General features: G+C 38.5%; 1 protein-coding gene across 1 annotated transcript; it reads left to right on the top strand.

The window, feature by feature from the left end:
• The first annotated feature begins 605 nt into the window (after window positions 1-605).
• On the top strand, window positions 606-17487 carry dnajc19 (DnaJ (Hsp40) homolog, subfamily C, member 19). The gene is made up of 6 exons (XM_043702359.2): window positions 606-711; window positions 12247-12298; window positions 13638-13711; window positions 16566-16642; window positions 17146-17216; window positions 17308-17487. The coding sequence occupies exons 1-6, from the start codon at window positions 709-711 to the stop codon at window positions 17376-17378; spliced, it is 348 nt and encodes a 115-aa protein (XP_043558294.1). The 5' UTR covers window positions 606-708; the 3' UTR covers window positions 17379-17487.
• Window positions 17488-18176: the final 689 nt, after the last annotated feature.

The raw sequence follows: 18176 nt of genomic DNA, 5'->3' as shown, positions 1-18176 counted from the left end.
TAAAATAAATCAGCAGTGGGGCAAGGTGAGTTTACTGGAGGATCTAAAATTGCTATGTTTTCACAGAAGGTAATCCAAGATACTGAAAATTGACTCCAATCCCTGTGTACACTTGTCATTTCCCTTTCACACAAGCTCTCCACAGTAAAAAGAAGTTTCAAAAAAGAATAATTGCTACAAATGATACCTCTACTTCTCTCTCCATAGATACTGACAGACCTGCTGAGGTTCTCCAGTATATTAATTTTCATAAGTTCCGAATTGCGCAGATCCCATTAAAGTCACATATTCAATTAGAAATTTGATGTTTTTTTTCCCTTTAACACAAAGTTAAGGTAGGCAATGCCATTTTATAAGCACCTAATTTCGTTACCAGGACATGTCGCTGTGGCCTTCACTACTCCTGAGCTCATCACACCTGCCGCCTCCTACAAGTGACAACAAGCCGCCGATTGAAAGCGACGCCCCCCGCACGTGAAGGGGCGGGGCCGGGGCCAGCCTATCCACTCACGCAAAAGGACGCCCCACCAATCACAGGACAGAGTGACAATCGGCCCGTCAACGGCGGTCATTTTACGACAGTAATACTGATGTACGGCACAGTTCGCGAACGGTTGTGTTGGTCACGTGTGTTTTTCAGTTGGGATGCAACGACTAATCGGTAAAGGATGTTAGCACGTAGCTAATGTTTATATTTCGCGATTAAAAATGGTAAGTTGTTGAATGGTTTAAATCTGAAAGGCTGTCTCTCTTTAGAGAAGCAGATTACACACTCAGTGCAAAGACCTGAGTGCTTTTAAAACAGCTTCAGATTTGCAATCATCTTGTGCTTTTCACGATACTTGTACGAGCAGATTCATTAGCGACCCATTTATAATTGAGGCTAGCGGGGCGATGTGACTGAGCCATGAGGGACATAGCCAAGATCTTTTTCCTAAGATGGGAGAGTCCAAAACTGGAGGGCATAGCTTTAAGGTAAGAGAGGAAAGAGTTAAAAAGGGCCTGGGGGTTAACTACCACACGTAGAGTGTGGTGCGTGTACGGAATGAGTTGCCAGAGTAAGTGGTGGAAGTTGGTACAACTAAACACTTAAAAGGAATCTGGATGGGTTTATGAATAGGAAGGCTTTAGAGCAATGTGGGCCAAATGTTGGCACATGGGACTTGAGTCAGATTAGGATGTTTGGTGAGAGTAGATGTATTGGACTGACAGGTCTATTTCTGTGTTGTATGATTTGAAGTCTGGCACGCAACATTTATGAAATAAAACAAAACTTTGGATTCTGGAGATCTGAAACAAAAATTGTTGGAGAAATTCAGCAGATCTAACAGCATCTGTGGGAAGAAAGCAGAGTTAATGTTTTAAGTCCATTTGAGAACAGAAGTGAGTCAAACAGTCAGGGCAGGCAGGGACAAGGTAGGACTAATAAATTAAATTGCATTTATTTCAATGCAAGGGGCCTAACAGGGAAGGCAGATGAACTCGGGGCATGGTTAGGGACATGGGACTAGGATATCATAGCAATTACAGAAACACAGCTCAGGGATGGGCAGGACTGGCAGCTTAATGTTCCAGGATACAAATGCTACAGGAAGGAGAGAAAGGGAGGCAAGAGAGGAAGGGGAGTGGCATTTTTGATATGGGACAGCATTACAGCTGTGCTGAGAGGATATTCCTGGAAATACATCCAGGGAAGTTATTTGGGTGGAACTAGGAAATAAGAAAGGAATGATCATCTTATTGGGATTGTATTATAGACCCAGTAATAGTTAGAGGGAAATTGAGAAACAAACTTGTAAGGAGATCTCAGCTATCTGTAAGAATAATAGGGTGGTTATGGCAGGGGATTTTAATTTTCCAAACAAAGACTGGGACTGCCATAGTGTTAAGGGTTTAGTTGGAGAGGAATTTGTTTAGTGCGTACAAGACAATTTTCTGATTCAGTAAGTGGATGTACCTACTAGAGGAGGTGCAAAACTTGACCTACTCTTGAGAAATAAGTCAGGGCAGGTGAGTGAGGTGTCAGTGGGGGAGCACTTTGGGGCCGGTGACCATAATTCTATTAGATTTAAAATAATGATGGAAAAGGATAGACCGGATCTAAAAGTTGAAGTTCTAAATTGGAGAAAGGCTAATTTTGACGGTATTAGGCAAGAACTTTCAAAAGCTGATTGGGGGCAGCTGTTCGTAGGTAAAGGGACAGCTGGAAAATGGGAAGCCTTCAGAAATGAGATAACAAGCATCCAGTGAAAGTATATTCCTGTCAGGGTGAAAGGAAAGGCTGTTAGGTATAGGGAATGCTGGATGACTAAAGAAATTGAGGGTTTGGTTAACTAAAAGAAGGAAGCATATGTAAGGTATAGGCAGACAGGATAGATCAAGTGAATCCTTAGAGTATAAAGGAAGTAGGAGTATACTTAAGAGGGAAATCAGGAGGGCAAAAAGCAGACATGAGATAGCTTTGGCAAATAGAATTAAGGAGAATCCAAAGGGTTTTTACAAATACATTAAGGACATAAGGGTAACGTGGGAGATAATAGGGCCCCTCAAAGATCAGCAAAGGTGGCCTTTGTGTGGAGCTGCAGAAAATGGGGGAGATACTAAGAGTATTTTGCATCAGTATTTGCTGTGGAAAAGGATATGGACGATATAGACTGTAGAGAAATAGATGATGACATCTTGCAAAATGTCCAGATTACAGAGGAGGAAGTGCTGGATGTCTTGAAACGGTTAAAGGCGGATAAATCCCCAGGACCTGATCATGTGTACCCGAGAACTCTGTGGGAAGCTAGAGAAGTGATTGCTGGGCCTCTTGCTGAGATATTTGTATCATTGATAGTCACAGGTGAGATGCTGGAAGATTGGAGGATGGCAAACGTGGTGTCACTGTTTAAGAAGGGTGGTAAGGACAAGCCAGGGAACTATAGACCAGTGAGCGGGACCTCGGTGGTGGGCAAGTTGTTGGAGGGAATCGTTGGGATAGGATGTACATGTATTTGGAAAGGCAAGGACTGATCAGGGATGGTCAGCATGGCTTTGTGCATGGGAAATCATGTCTCTCAAACTTGATTGAGTTTTTTGAAGTAGTAACAAAGAGGATTGATGAGGGCAGAGTGGTAGATGTGATCTATATGGACTTCAGTAAGGTGTTCGACAAGATTCCCTATGGGAGATTGATTAGGTGGTAGAGGGTTGTTTTTCAGACTGGAGGCCTGTGAACAGTGGAGTGCCACAAGGATCGGTGCTGGGTTGTGTACTTTTGTCATTTACATAAATGATTTGGATGCGAGCATAAGAGGTACAGTTAGTAAGTTTGCAGATGACTCGAAAATAGGAGGTTTAGTGGACAGCGAAGAGGGTTACCTCAGATTACAACAGAATCTGGACCAGATGGGCCAATGGGCTGAGAAGTGGCAGATGGAGTTTAATTCAGATAAATGCGAGGTGCTGCATTTTGGAAAAGCAAATCTTAGCAGGACCTACACACTTAATGGTAAGGTCCTAGGGAGTGTTGCTGAACAAAGAGACCTTGGAGTGCAGGTTCATAGCTCCTTGAAAGTGGAGTCGCAGGTAGACAGCTAGTGAAGGCGGCGTTTGGTATGCTTTCCTTTATTGGTCAGAGTATTGAGTACAGGAGTTGGGAGGTCGTGTTGCGGCTGTACAGGACATTGGTTAGGTCACTGTTGGAATATTGCATGCAATTCTGGTCTCCTTCCTATCGGAAAGATGTTATGAAACTTGAAAGGGTTCAGAAAAGATTTACAAGGATGTTGGCAGGGTTGGAGGATTTGAGCTATAGGGAGAGGCTGAACAGGCTGGGGTTGTTTTCTCTAGAGCGTCAGAGGCTGAGGGGTGACCTTATAGAGGTTTACAAAATTGAGGGGCATGGATATGGTAAATAGGCAAAGTCTTTTCCCTGGGGCCGGGGAGTCCAGAACTAGAGGGCATAGGTTTAGGGTGAGAGGGGAAAGATAGGAGACCTAATAGGCAACCTTTTCACACAGAGGGTGGTACGTATATGGAATGAGCTGCCAGAGGAAGTGGTGGAGGCTGGTACAATTGCAACATTGAAGATGCATTTGGATGGGTATATGAATAGGAAGGGTTTGGAGGGATATGGGCTGGGTGCTGGCAGTTGGGACTAGATTGGGTTGGGATATCTGGTCGGCATGGATGGGTTGGACTGAAATATCTGTTTCCATGCTGTACATCTTTTACTCTATGACTCTTCATCAGAATTGATAGTTAGTAATAAGTGGTATTTTTGCTGAAGTTGATGTGGGAAGGTAAGGGATAGGTGGAGATGGAGCCTAGAAAGACATGGAAGGGGTAGGTAAACACGATTAGATAGCTGGCCAGGACATAGCTTTTAATCACTTATATTGCTTGAGTTAGAAAATGAGTTAGCTTTGCTGAATGCAATCAGTATAATGTGCCTAGGAGTACAATGGAATGGATGATTGCTAAAAGCAACATGTACTAACCAGACTAGATGTGGGGTGGCTGAAAAGGGTGGAATAAGGGAGGAGCTGCCAGGGGATGATGAAATTAGGCTTTAAAGTTATTGAATTTGGTGTTGAGCTCCAGGAACTGCGGGGTCCCCAAGTGGAAAATGAGACATTGCTTTTTGAGCTTGTGCTGAGGCTGGCTGGAATGCTATGGCAAACCTGTGAAAGGAAAGTTGCAGTGCAAATGTGGCTGTGTTGAAATGAAAGGCAATGAAGTTTGGGATTACTTTTGCAGGTGTTCTGCAAAGTTGTCACCCAGCCTGTATTTTGTCTCTGCAACACAGAGCACATTGAGAACATCAAATACAGTAGACTAAATTGAGTGAAGTCCAAGTAAATCACTGCTTCACCCAGAAGGTGTGTCTGGAGCCTTGGATGATGGGGAGATAAAGGGGCAGATATTACACCTTCTGCAATTGAGTGTGGAAGGAAGGTGCAGTGGGAGTGTGTAGAAATGTTGGGAATGGAGGAGGAGTGTGCCAGAGGGAATGTGGACAAGGGAGGGGAATATGAATCCCTGATGTTAGAGTAGTGGTAAGATTAACAATTACTATCTTTTTTATAGTGTTTATTTTGAAATGCAATTTTATTGGTTTTCAATTTGAAAAGCAGAATTGAGTTCAAACAGCACTAAGTGATTTGAAACAAAACCAGTACTGGGGAAACTCTGGTCTAGTAGCATCTGTAAAGAGAAATTGAGTTAATGTTTTGTTAACTGCGGTCAATCCTACCAGTACAGTCCAGGAAACTTAAAATTGCATCAAGTAGATTGGTAAGAATGAGTTAAGGATTACAGATGAATATGCTGCTGCTGATATTCTGATACCCATAAGTTATACCCATCCAAGCAGATCAGAATTTAAATATAACACTTTTTCAGGAAAGAAGGGAGAGTCAAGATGAGATTATAGGGCAATGAGCATGATGTCATTTATTAGGAAAATGCTAGGATCGACTACTATAGAAAAATTAAAAGTGAAAAATAATTCAAAGGATCAGATGAAGTCTGCACGGTTTTACAAATAGGTAGTTATTTTTGAGCAGTGTTTTTGAGGATATAACTAGTAAATAGAGGAATTCATAAATGTCATTGGATTTCCAAAGAGTGTTTAGTATACTTCACTAAAGGCAAAATCTCGGAGTTGGGAGTAATAGTAGCACAGTTGAAAGATTGGATAATGGACAGAAAATAGAAAGTAGGGATAAATGAGTAGTTTATGTTGGTAGATTGATTAAAGTGCTGCAATAATCAGCTGTTTATAGTCTAGATTAATGACTTTGGCAAAGAGACCAAGAATAAAATTCCAAATTTGCTGCTGATGCAATAACTAAATGGGAATATAAGCTGTGAAGGCAGGGGGGAAGGGAGGGAGAAGACACAAAGGCAGCTGAAGAGAGACAGGTTTGAGGGCAACGTGGTGACAGATGAAGGTTTATGGGGAAAGGAAGAAAAGTGATATTCTTCATTTGAGTATGAATTTTAAAACAAGACAGACTTTTTGTTTTGAAAAGGTGTTAAACTTTTTCCAGTTTTTGAGGTTCAGGAGAACTTGGACATACGTGCACAAATATCTCAAAGTTAGTATGCATCTAATTAAGAAGCGGAACAGTTGTTCAGCCAATATTGCAAAGGGATTTTCTTTCTTTCATGCGATTATGGCCATTACTGCCTAGTCCAGCATTTACTGCCAATTCCTAATTTTCCTAAAGAAGATGGTGGCTAGCTGTGTCATTGAACAGCTCCAGGCCTTGGTGTGAGAGGACACAGCTGTGCTTTTGGGAAAAGAGTTCAATGATTTTTATCCAGTGACAGTGAAGAAACATCAATATCATTTGAAGTCAGATGGTGTGTACTTTGAAGGGGCACTTGCAGATGGTGTGTTCAGAAACATTCACAACTCCACACGCAGCAAGCCTTGGACAGGCCTGGGCTGATTATTACTTCTATCAGCCTAGGCCTGAATACTATCCAAGTGTTGCTGCATTTGGAGTTGTGAATGTTTCTGACTACTATACAATCACTCGGACTCCATAAAATCAGAGGCAAAGTAATTTTAAGAAGCTGAAGATGTTTGGGCTGAGGATACTATTCTGATGAACTTCTGCAAAGTTGTCTTGGAGCTGAAATGATTGGCCCTTGAACAACAACTATTTTCCTTTGTGCTAGGCATGGCTTCAACTTTGGAGAGATTACCCTGGTTCCCATTGACTGTCATTTTCCTAGGACTCTTTGATGCCATTGTCAAATACTGTCTTGATCAAAAGCAATCACACTCTCCTCTGCTATACTAGCATGTAAGAGTATGGAACTTCTATATAATTGTATAGGGTTTTGCTAAAATTATTCTTGGAGTACTGTACTCTGTATTGCCACATCCAATGAAAAGTACACTTACATGTAGGCAATAATGATGGTTCACTGGATTGGTTCCTGCAATGCGATGCTTACTCTTTGTGGTTTAAAAGAATGAGAAGTGATCTCATCAAAAGACAAAGTTTTGAAGGAGCTTGACAGGGTGGTCAGTGAGAGTTTGTATTGGCTGGTGAATCTAGACACAGCCACATCCTATGAACAAAATATTATTCCGCCCCTTGTCTTATTTATTAAGGTCATGGCTGAGCTGATTTTATTCTCAACACTGCTTTCCAAGCTACCCTGTATACCCTTGTTTGTTATAAAATATTCATTGGCTATGCTTCCCCTGAATTCTGAGAAACAGTGCAAAGACTTGTGACCTTCAGAAATAAATTCTCATCATTCTTATTTCTTACCCCTTCAAAACTAGGGGACAGAGTTTAAAAATAGTATCTTCCCTCCTCAACAGATATCCTTTCAGCATCCACCTTGTCAAGACCCCTCAATGTTTCTTTCAGTAACATCACCTCTTGTTAGAAAAAAATTCCACTGGATGTAGGGCCAGCCAGTTCAACCTTTCCTTGTACCCCATTCCATAATTGGTTGAGTGAACCTTCTCTCACATTTTCATCCTTTTATGAAGACCAAAACTGCATACAGCACTCTAAATGTGTCTTCTCTGAATACAGTGTACAAAAACATAACTACTTTTACATTCCATTCTCCTAGCAATAAATGTCAACATTCCATTAGGTTCACAATCACTTGTATTTGGTCATCCCATTCAATACTACACACCCCCTGAATTTATACAATCAAATCACACAATTAACTTTAATGTGAATCACCTGTTCCCTCATTCCATCAAACTCCTTTTCAGATCTTTTAAATCTATAAGTATAAATGTATAGAGCAAATACAAATTCACAAGATAGTCCCTTGTGTTCTTTGCCCATTAAAGTTCAAAGCACTCTTTCCTGTGTATGTCCTACATTTCTTAATCTCTTTTCTTGTAAAACAATCATAGCTGACTGCTGCTATCCACCCATTTCAGTTTGAAAATTCCTCCATTCTCCAGCAGCTGTTTTAAAACTGCAATATTGATCCTCCATCTGTGTTCATTCACATTTTACATATGTTATCCCATACTGACTTATCAATGTGATGAGTATTGCTGCTAAATTTATTTATAGAATTTCTTCCAAGGTTTATGTTCCTGACATCTCCCAATGATTGAAGTTTCAAAACTATGGTTTATTTCAAATGTTTTGTTTGCCCAAATAATATCTTACACCTTGGAACTTTAATGCTGGTGCACAACTATTTCAGCCAATTCAGCTGGCAAATTAATCTTCACAACTGCCCCCACTTCAGTTTTAAAAGCTGCTTTTTTTTGAGATCCTACCTTGCTAAGTGACACTTGATCTGTTCCATCTGATTTCCAGTCCAAAATAAAAATCACCTGAAATCTGACTTCCGATTTGAATTTTGATTTAAGTTCACTTATGACAACGTTTTCAAATTCAATGCTCCCACCCCACAAAAAAAATTATTGAAAGCTTGCCCACATGCTATCAGTATGACATGGCAGGGTCTGCGTTTAACTGAAGGCAGGGCAGACCTTACTGAGAAGTATCAAATTTGAGGCATCATTTCGGCCATTGCATGTTTAACTTCAAGGATGGGACAGTACCTCTTGGAGGACAAAGCAGCATTTCCCTCTCGTGATGATGTTGCTGCAAAAATGAAGCTTTAATATCAATTGATCTATACTCCAAAACATTTGTTATTAACAGAGCCAAGAAAACTTTCACACTTGCTTTTTCTGTTCCTGTTGAATCTATCATATATCTTGGTGCCCCATTTTCTTCTTCAAAACCTCATCCTACAATGCTTGCTTTCACCTTTAAATCCCTCTCCCATAAGAAACTAAATCTCCTTGATTTCAATTACCTTTATATCTTAAGGCTTAATAAATTCATTGAGACTTGAGTTTTAAAAATGTCTTTCTACCTGAATGTAGTGGCCTCAAATACTGAGTATGAAGACCTCATTGTAGCATTTTCCCAAGTTAAAGCTTGATCAGTTTTTACTGGTGGAACTTTAGGATTCCTACCAAAAACTGATCTGAATGAAGTATAACCAGCTGTAACACATTCTTTGCACATATAGTCCATGTTAGTCTGCTGAATTTTTATGAACCATTTTATCTGTTACTTAATGGTTTCTTTTGCACACTTGATTGCTAAAAGGTTTTCTGCTGCCATATTCATACACATCTCTAAATTCATCAATAAGAAATCCCCTTGACGGCCAGTGGTCCAGATTCAGTTCCTATCACCATTTCCATCAATTTATCAATAATTATTTTATCCTTGCATTGTATTATTGTATCTGACAAAATCTGATTTGCCAAGTTTACAAAATGAAAATGTCTTTATCACATGACTTTAGGTGCACAGCAACTCTCTCATTGAACTCTTAAGGGCAGATTTGTTGGCTGCGAGGCATTCTTTAGTTTTTTAAAACAAATATCACACGTCATTTATAAGTTTATCATACTGTCCATCCCTTATTCTTGCATCCTTTACTAAATGTTTTAACTCTTGAGGATGGAAGGGCAAATTACCTATCTGATTTCAACATAAAGAAATTGTTGTCTAAATTTCTATCAATAACATTTAATAAAAAGGTTATGTTACAATAAAACTCTCCTGATTTTGTGAAAATGCACTTTACACACTTTTCAATAAATGGCTTTGTCATTTTCCATATCCAGTTTCAAATGTGCTTTTTTTGAGTCTTGATAGCATTTTAACCAGATTATCCACATACTGGACATGCATTCAATAGCTAAAACTGCACAATTAAATGACCTTGGCACTAATACATTCTTCACTGGGTGAAAGTACTTTTGAGCAATATAGGGCCCTGTCTTTGATCTGTACCTTCAACTTCCATTTAAGACTTACTTTCAAATATGAGGATTTAGGATTGTTCATGCCACAATGGTACTTTGACTTACACCTAAAGCATTGACCACACCCTAAGTAGTTCCAGAGTTCAGTCTTATTGCAAATCCCAACTTCTCTTTGCTCCTCAAAATTATCAGTAGTCTGTTTTCATTTCTATTAGTTGTAGTTTTATGTTGTCACCTGTCACCTGTATCTAGATGGTTTCACAAATTTATTAATCTGACCTCCATCTTCTGTTTTATCACTGACTTCCCCCTTTGGACTACGAATGCTACTGGAAAAGAATGCTTTCCTGAGAATTTTAGTCTCCAGTATTTGTTGTAACAGTGTATGTTTATCCACAAATTTAACTCTTGTAAAAACTAGAAATAAAGTCAGTTAATTTTTAATTTTGGCATAGTCCAACAACTTAAATGCCAGCACAGATGAGTTTCCAAATGAAATTTCTGCATCTTTAATATGGTCTATTGTATGTCAGCATGTACTCTTTTTCAAGGTATTATTCTCAGTCTTTCTAAATTTGTCAATCTCATTACATCTTGTAAACAGTTAATAAATCACTTTTTGATTAAACTTAAATCAATGAAAGTTAATAATCTGTCCAAACCTTTGTATGTGTTTAAATGATCAGTCTTCAATTCTGGGGGAAAAAAATACTTTGCTTCTTATTCTGCTTCAGTATTATAATAAAATTACTATGGTCAGACTTTGTTACCTATTTGTTTGTTTTTTTAAAAGTAGTAATTTGTGTCCACATCACCACTTCATCCTTTCACTGGTCATAGGGCTCATAGTTTGAAAAAAACAGGAATGGGTAAACATACCGCAATTTGTCATATTTTGACTTCACCATCCTCTGCTACCAATATTACATACCAGAAGATAACATTTAAACAGTTCAAATCCACACTTGGAGAACCTTTTTGCAATTCATGTCACTCTCACCTCACTGATTACCAGCTTCTCACACTTATATAGCCAATTATACCCAATTGACCCTTAATATATCCATCACCTGTTCCTCATTCTTTAGACCACATTAAGTGATAACAGTACCAACCCAGTTTGGTGATGGGTGTTGATTTAAAATTTATCAACGTCCAATGTGTATTTTTATCATCTCGTGACCCTTTACTTCCAAGTGATTATGGATGTGAAGGAGTACTGATTTGTCAGCTGAGAGAAATCATTATGTGGCAATCAAATAAGTTTATTTGTTCTCTGTTGATCCTGTGCCTCAAGACTCAATTATATCAGGAATTAATGTTGAGAATTCTTTCCTCACTCCCTTTTTACTGTATACCACTCTGCTGCATCCTTCTGGTTTGCCTCACCAGCCATTGAAATAGGATATACTCTGGAATGTTAATGGAGAAATCTGGGCATTAACTAACAGTTATGAACCCACTTTATTGATTGGTCTGAGACTGCTGTCCCAATTTTGACATGTCTGCAAATATTAGTGAGAATGCCCAGTTGACTCTGTAGAGGCTGTGTGTGTCTGGGTCACTACTAGGTGGTCCAGTGATTCTATTTGTCTTAGATTTGCAAGCTAGGTTATGTCTATTAAAACAAGCAGGAGGCTGGAACGGTTAGACCTGAAACCTTGACTTCTCCAATGTCTGATGCTGCCTGGTTTGCTGTGTTCTTTAGACTGTGTCTACTTTGCAAACCTATCAAGACTTTCAAAGGCATTTAGAAGCCAACCACATTCTTGTGAATCTGGAATCATGTATAGAACAGACCAGACAAGGACACCAGTTAACTAAATGTTGTTTTGACAGTCAGGGAGTTTCATAGCCATTGTTATTTTTATTCCACATTTACGTACTTAAATTTAAACTCCTCACCTGATGTTTGGACCTTCAGGTCTATACATTGGAGTTCATAAATTTATAACGAACAAGTACAGAAAATAATCCACACACCTTATGAATCTTGTTTTTTTTTTATATGTGGAGGACTAAAAAGGGATTTGGTAGCAATTTTGTTTCTGGTAAATGGAGCCCTGGTTAAATTATATCTGAATTCTGTCAGCAATTCTGGGCACCATACCTGAAGAATATTTTGGTCTTGAGTGCAGTACAAATTACCAGAGTAATACTTGTATTCCTTGGGTTAATATAGGAGAACTTACTAAACAGTTACATTCTCTGAAATTTAAAAGATAAGGAGCGACTTTTGATTGAAGTTTTCAATGGAGTAACATAGGGTAGATAGAGAGAATTTATCTTCGTTCACAAATCTTTCAGGAGTGAAATTCAAAAACAGTTCATGCAAGGGGTCGTGGAAGTTTAGAAACCTCTTTGCCAAATGAAATGAATGCTTCACTAGTTTTGCTTTTTAAAATATAAATTCAAAGTTTGTTTAAAATATGTGTAATAACATGCTCTTTTACAACATCCAGGCAACCACTATGATAGCAGTTGGTCTGACAGTTGCTGCTGCAGCATTTGCAGGTTTGTACTGAAATACAACTTAACCTTTCGTAATAGAGCATTTTGTATGCTTGTGTTTTCTTTTTTATTTATGTAACTTGTATGTTTGCAGTTACACACTTTTTTATTCTAAAGCTATGTTGTCAACTGAGCATGAATAGAAATATAAGTCCTGTGTTAATGTGAAGTTGCTATATTTGTGCACTTTACCACTTATTATATATGATGGTTATTCCAAGGCTGCTTGGGATGAAAAGGGAATCAGATGAAACCCAAATCTTAAGTGTTACATTGGCTGGCTAGGTGCAGTTGGAGACAGGGAGGCAGTATGTACAATGCAGTTTTAATTTTTAAGTAAAGAAACATTGAATATTCGTCTCAACATGAAACTTAATTCAGATCTTCAATTCTGACTTTTTTTTTTGCTGCGCTAATGGGATTCTGTCTAGTGAGTTATTTCACACCTAAATTCCAAATTATTCAACTCCCACTTGTATAATCACCATAACCAATAGACTGTATTCATTATAAGCAAGATTTAATATGTTATAGCATCTGAGCAAAAGCTGTAATCATGATGAAATTATCCATTAAGCTGTGGGTAGAACATTATGACCCTCACCTATACTTATCCCTGCTAGCCTGTGCCAGGAATCTTCATCTGGTTGGTGTGACATGTGTAGAGTACCTACACATTTGTTATTCTTACCCACATCTTCTGGATGGTTGAATGCCTTTATAACATCTGTTCAGGTGCCCCCTTTAATTTACTTTACATCACAAAGTTTATGGAAACCTGTTTAACCCAAACATGGACTTGGACCTGACTTAACTCATCCAATTACAATGACGACACATACTCATTGGTGCCTACCCAGGCCACATCATTCTTTCGTGACCTCTTGACATTTTTTTATTTAAACATACTCACGAGCTGAAATCATTGTAGCTACAACAATACAAAAGATGTGTAGTTCTGGCCTAATCCTACTCGTGAGAGGCACCCTTTATTCCTTATCACAATTCAATTGAGGTGCCTAGTCTGTTTTCTTGGGAATATAGGCTGTTATCCATGTTCCCCATTATTTTTAAATTATTCTACCCCTACTATACACCTTACACACTCACACGATTCACCCCCCAGTGTGTATTTCTTAGGTAATACAAAAGTGAAATTAGGCACATGTCTATATATTCTTGGGATTACAAAAAAAACTCCAAACAGGTGACATTTCTAGTTAACGCTTATCCTCTTAAGCAGCCAGTGAATATGCTGGAGGACTCCTACATACTTCAAGAGCTAAGGTATACCTTTTATATGTTGTTTTTCTTTTTTAATGTGTTTGTTCTTCCTTCTTAGGCCGCTATGTTGTTAAGGCTATGAAGCATGTGGAACCTGCTTTGAAACAAACTATTCAAAGCCTGCCCAAGTCGGTTAGTTTCTGTTTTCTAGCTTATTGAATGCAAAATTTCATTTTGCAAAGTGTCAATTTTCCTAAGCTGGTTTTTCTTTCATTAATAATCAATAAGAAATGAGAAATTTTTAAAATAGTTCTCTGTATTTTAAATGGCTTAACATTTTCTTTTCATGCATCAACTATATTTTACAATCATGTTCTTTACTTCTGGGACCAAGGTTAAAATCTAGATCAGATTTTTCTGTACAATCAGAGAAACAAATATGTGTTATTTCAAGTTGCTGCTAAATGCATAGCAGGGAGCTTTTATAAATTTGCACTAAATTATGGCCTTGATCAAAATCTATAAGGATTGCTCTGGGAGCTTCACAAGATTAACAAATTTAAAACCATGGATCTAAGTGCAGGACAGAGGCTAGATACTCTACAGCAAGTGTCTCAATCCCTGAAATCCTCATTGATTCCATCATCTCTTTATCTTAAGCTAGAAAAAAATGGAAACATACATTTAGCTTTTCTCTGGATATTCACAACATCCTTTCACATCAGGGCAATTTTGCTTTTTTTTTCACTTACAGAATGTGGGTGGTTGCTAGCCAGCCAGCCAGCATTTATTATGTTACTAGTTGTCCTTGAGAAGGTGAGCTGCCACCTTGAACCACTGCAGTCCATGCGGTGTAGGCAACCCACATTGCCCTCAGAGGGAATTCCAGGATTTTGATTTGGTGACAGTGAAGGACCAGTGTTATATTTCTAAGTCAGGTACAGTGAGTGGCTTAGGAGGGAACCTGCAGGTGGTGGCTTTCCTAAGTATCTGCTGACCTTGTCCTTCTAGTGACCATGGGCTTAAAGGTGCTGAGTAATGATCTTTGGTGAATTTCTGCCTTGTATCTTTTAAGTAGTAGTAGTAGCTAATATATCCGGGATGATGTTGAGCTTTCATGCTTTTACTGGAGCTGCACCCATCCAGGCAAGTGGTGACCTTTCCACCACATTCCTGACTTGTATCTTGTAGATGGTGGACAGGGTTTGGGGAGTCAGAAAGTGAGCTACTCATCACAATATTCCTAGTCTCTGACCTGCTCTTTTAGCCAATGTATTTATATGGTGAGTCCAGTTGAGTTTCTGGTCAGTGGTAATATCCAGGATAGCAACTAACACTATTGAATGTTAGAGAACAGCAGTTAGGTTTTCTCTTATTGGAGATGATTGTTGCCTGGCACTTGAGTGGCACAAATGTTACTTGACATTTTTCAGTCTAACCCTGGATATTGTTCAGATCTTGTTGAATTTAAACATGGACTGCATCAGTATCGAGGTGTTGAATGGTCCTGAACGTTGTGCAATCATCGACCATTCACTTCAAATGTAGAAAAGGTCATTTGAAGCAGCTGAATATGGCTGGGCTTAGGACACAATCCTGAGGAACTCCTGTAGCAATGTCCTGGAGCTGAGATGACTGACCTTCAAAAACCACAACAACCTTAAGTGTCAGGAGTGACTCTCACCAGCAGAGAGTTTTCCCCAGATTGCCATTGATCCCAAATATGCTTGGGGTCATTTGCCACACTCTGTCAATGTTATTTTGACGTCAAGAACTATTGCTTTCACCTTGCCTCGGGAATTCAGCTCTTTTTGTTTGAACCACTGCTGTAATGAGGTCAGGAGTTGTGACCATCGTGGTACCCAAACTGTGTCAGTGAGTGAGTGGACTGTTGCTTAGCAGGAGCTGCCTGATGTCATTAACAGTGTTATCTATTATTATACAATGATCGAGAGTAGATTGAGGGCAGTAAATGGTCAGGTTGGATTTGTGCTCCATTTTGTGTACAAAATATACCTGGGCAATTTTCCAAATTATCAGGTAGTTGTAGCGGTACTGGGACAGCTTGGCTAGGGGAGTAGCAAGTTCTGGAGCACAAGTACTGTGGCAGAATGTTGTCAGGGCCCATTGCCTTTGCAGTGTCGAGTACCTCCAACTATTTCCTGTTAGGTGGAGTGAATCAAATTGGCTGAAGACTGGCATCTATGATGTTAGGACCACTTTCGGCCGCTGAGATGGATTACCCACTTGCCACTTCTGGCTGAAGATTGCTGCAAATGTTTCAGCCTTATCTTTTGCACTAACATGCTAGACTCTTCCATTGTTGAGGATATGAGTTTGTATAGCTGCCACCACCACCAGTGAGTTTGTTTTAATTCATGATTGGAAGTGTTTGATCAGCACCAGACCTGGCACTGGATTTAATATTCACCCCCCTCCCCAAATTTCAGTATAGGGTGCACTGTGATTACAATGTCTATATTCAAACAGCAATGCACTACAGTTACTTCAACGCATCTCACTTCCAGAGCTTTAATGTATTAGAAATATAACAACCATATCTCATGCACCATATAAACTTGGATATGCTGAACATCTTTCATTGTTACTATTAAAATCCTTATACTTGGCTGATCCATACTTGTAATTCTTTCCCTTCTGATAATCAATACATTTGGACTTGTCTGTTTTATCTACCTCAAGAGTCAAACCTACATTTAAAAATTCAAGTTGAAGCATAGTATTACAATGTTGAATTAATCTATGACCTCCACTGAAAAGGTGACCGACCTATTGTATTTGGAGTATATTTCCACACTGCAAGTTCAGAGGTGAACTTTGTGTTAAAACTGCTTTACAACAGCATAAAATCAAATGCCTATTGTTGATTGTTCCACAAATATATTTTGGAATTATTTTGTTGTTGTAGCTTTGGATAGTTTGACTTCTTGGATTCAGTTGCCAGAAATTCTTGGATCTTATTTCAAAAACAGTGTCCCATTCTACAGAGACAATCTTGCAAAAAAAAAACTAATTGTCTTTTCAGGCTTTCAGTGGATACTACAGGGGTGGATTTGAGGCTAAAATGACTAAGAGAGAAGCAGCTCTTATTTTGGGAGTGAGGTAAAACAACATTTTAATTTGCAATAAAAACCTTATATTACACAACTAATAGTCATAACTACATTTTAAACCCACAACTAAAATGATTTCCAAGATGAATAAATGAATTTTTGCTGTGTAAATCCTGGGTCACTGCTCTATATGCTAAATTATACAATAATTCTTAATTATTCAAATTCTCAATGTCTTGGAATCTTAGTGCTCTACACTGGTCCAAATGTGTTCAGTTGAAGTAATAAAATTTCTGTTTACATGTGCACATTGTTTCCTAATGGTTGACCTTGCCAACAATGAAAGATAATCCAATGTGTACATTGAGATTTCTGGCATTTTTTGTTTCTAATGCAATGTTTAATTAGATCATTTTATAGGAGTAAGTAGACTACTCAATATTTGTTTGATTAATGAGTCAGGTGGTATCGGATAATGGGCCTTTGGTTAATTTTGCATGTTAAACTTTATCCTATGAAAAGTACTTTTGGTTTAAAGTTTCTGTTTAATAGTCCTACAGCTAATAAAGTTAAGATTCGAGAAGCACATAGAAGGATCATGGTGCTCAATCACCCAGACAAAGGTGAGTTCACTTATTCAAAATTGGGTATGCCTATTAAATGCATTGGATTGTAGCTTTCATTTTAAAATGAAAAAAATGGTTTGTTTGACAGGTGGATCTCCTTACCTTGCATCTAAAATCAATGAAGCTAAGGATTTACTGGATTCTCAGAACAAAAAATGATTTTGCATGAAGACAGTTGAACTATCACAGCAGTGAGGATATATTATGGTTTATGGTGTGCTAATAGGCTAATTTAATCATGTAATAAAGAACCTACATTTAAATCCTCTGATATTCAGTAACATTTTTGTACATTGAAGAATGACTTTTAGAATTAGGATTCACTTCATGAAAAAAACAGAGGAATGATCACAAAGTGCTTTTCTCTTCATGTGGGGCCATCCTGAAGGCTGCAGAGTGCAACAAACAGACTGCTTGTTGAAGGGAAATTTTAGAGGAACTGGGGTTTTAGGATCAAATTCTGATTAACAATTCTTTCAAAATAAGAGGCAAGTCCTCAGCATGAAACCTCTAAGAACAATTGGATACAGATGTGAAAACAAGTTAAAAGTGAACCATTCTGTTCTATGCTAAACTTTTCTATGTTCTGTGTTCATTCATATGATCTATCAGTAGAGGAAAGCTATGCTTAATGAAATTGCTTTAGTTATTTCTTGAGGATCCTTTTTGCCCACCAACTTAGTTTCTCTATTAGGCCAAACCTTAATGTCTGTTATAATTTTTCTAAAATGAAAACCAGGCTGTGTTTCCTGCACTCAAAGTGCCTCCAGAAACATTTTCTAACAGTGGTTTGAGACTTCAGGTAAGTGGAAGATTGGAGTGATGTTACAGTTTTTAGATTTGTTACTTAACTCAAAAAGCACAATTAGTCTGACTTTATTGGGCATTTGTGCCTTTAACAGTTTCAATTACAAACCAGCAGTACCAGCTACTTCAGAGCCTAAATAAATGGAAGAT

This window comes from Chiloscyllium plagiosum, unplaced genomic scaffold, assembly GCF_037043375.1.
Source record: "Chiloscyllium plagiosum isolate Xiang-an unplaced genomic scaffold, Cpla_swu_hap1 HiC_scaffold_13, whole genome shotgun sequence".
NCBI classification, from domain to species: domain Eukaryota; kingdom Metazoa; phylum Chordata; class Chondrichthyes; order Orectolobiformes; family Hemiscylliidae; genus Chiloscyllium; species Chiloscyllium plagiosum.
Note: the sequence above shows the minus strand (reverse complement) of the source record. Positions and strands in the feature narration are given on the sequence as shown.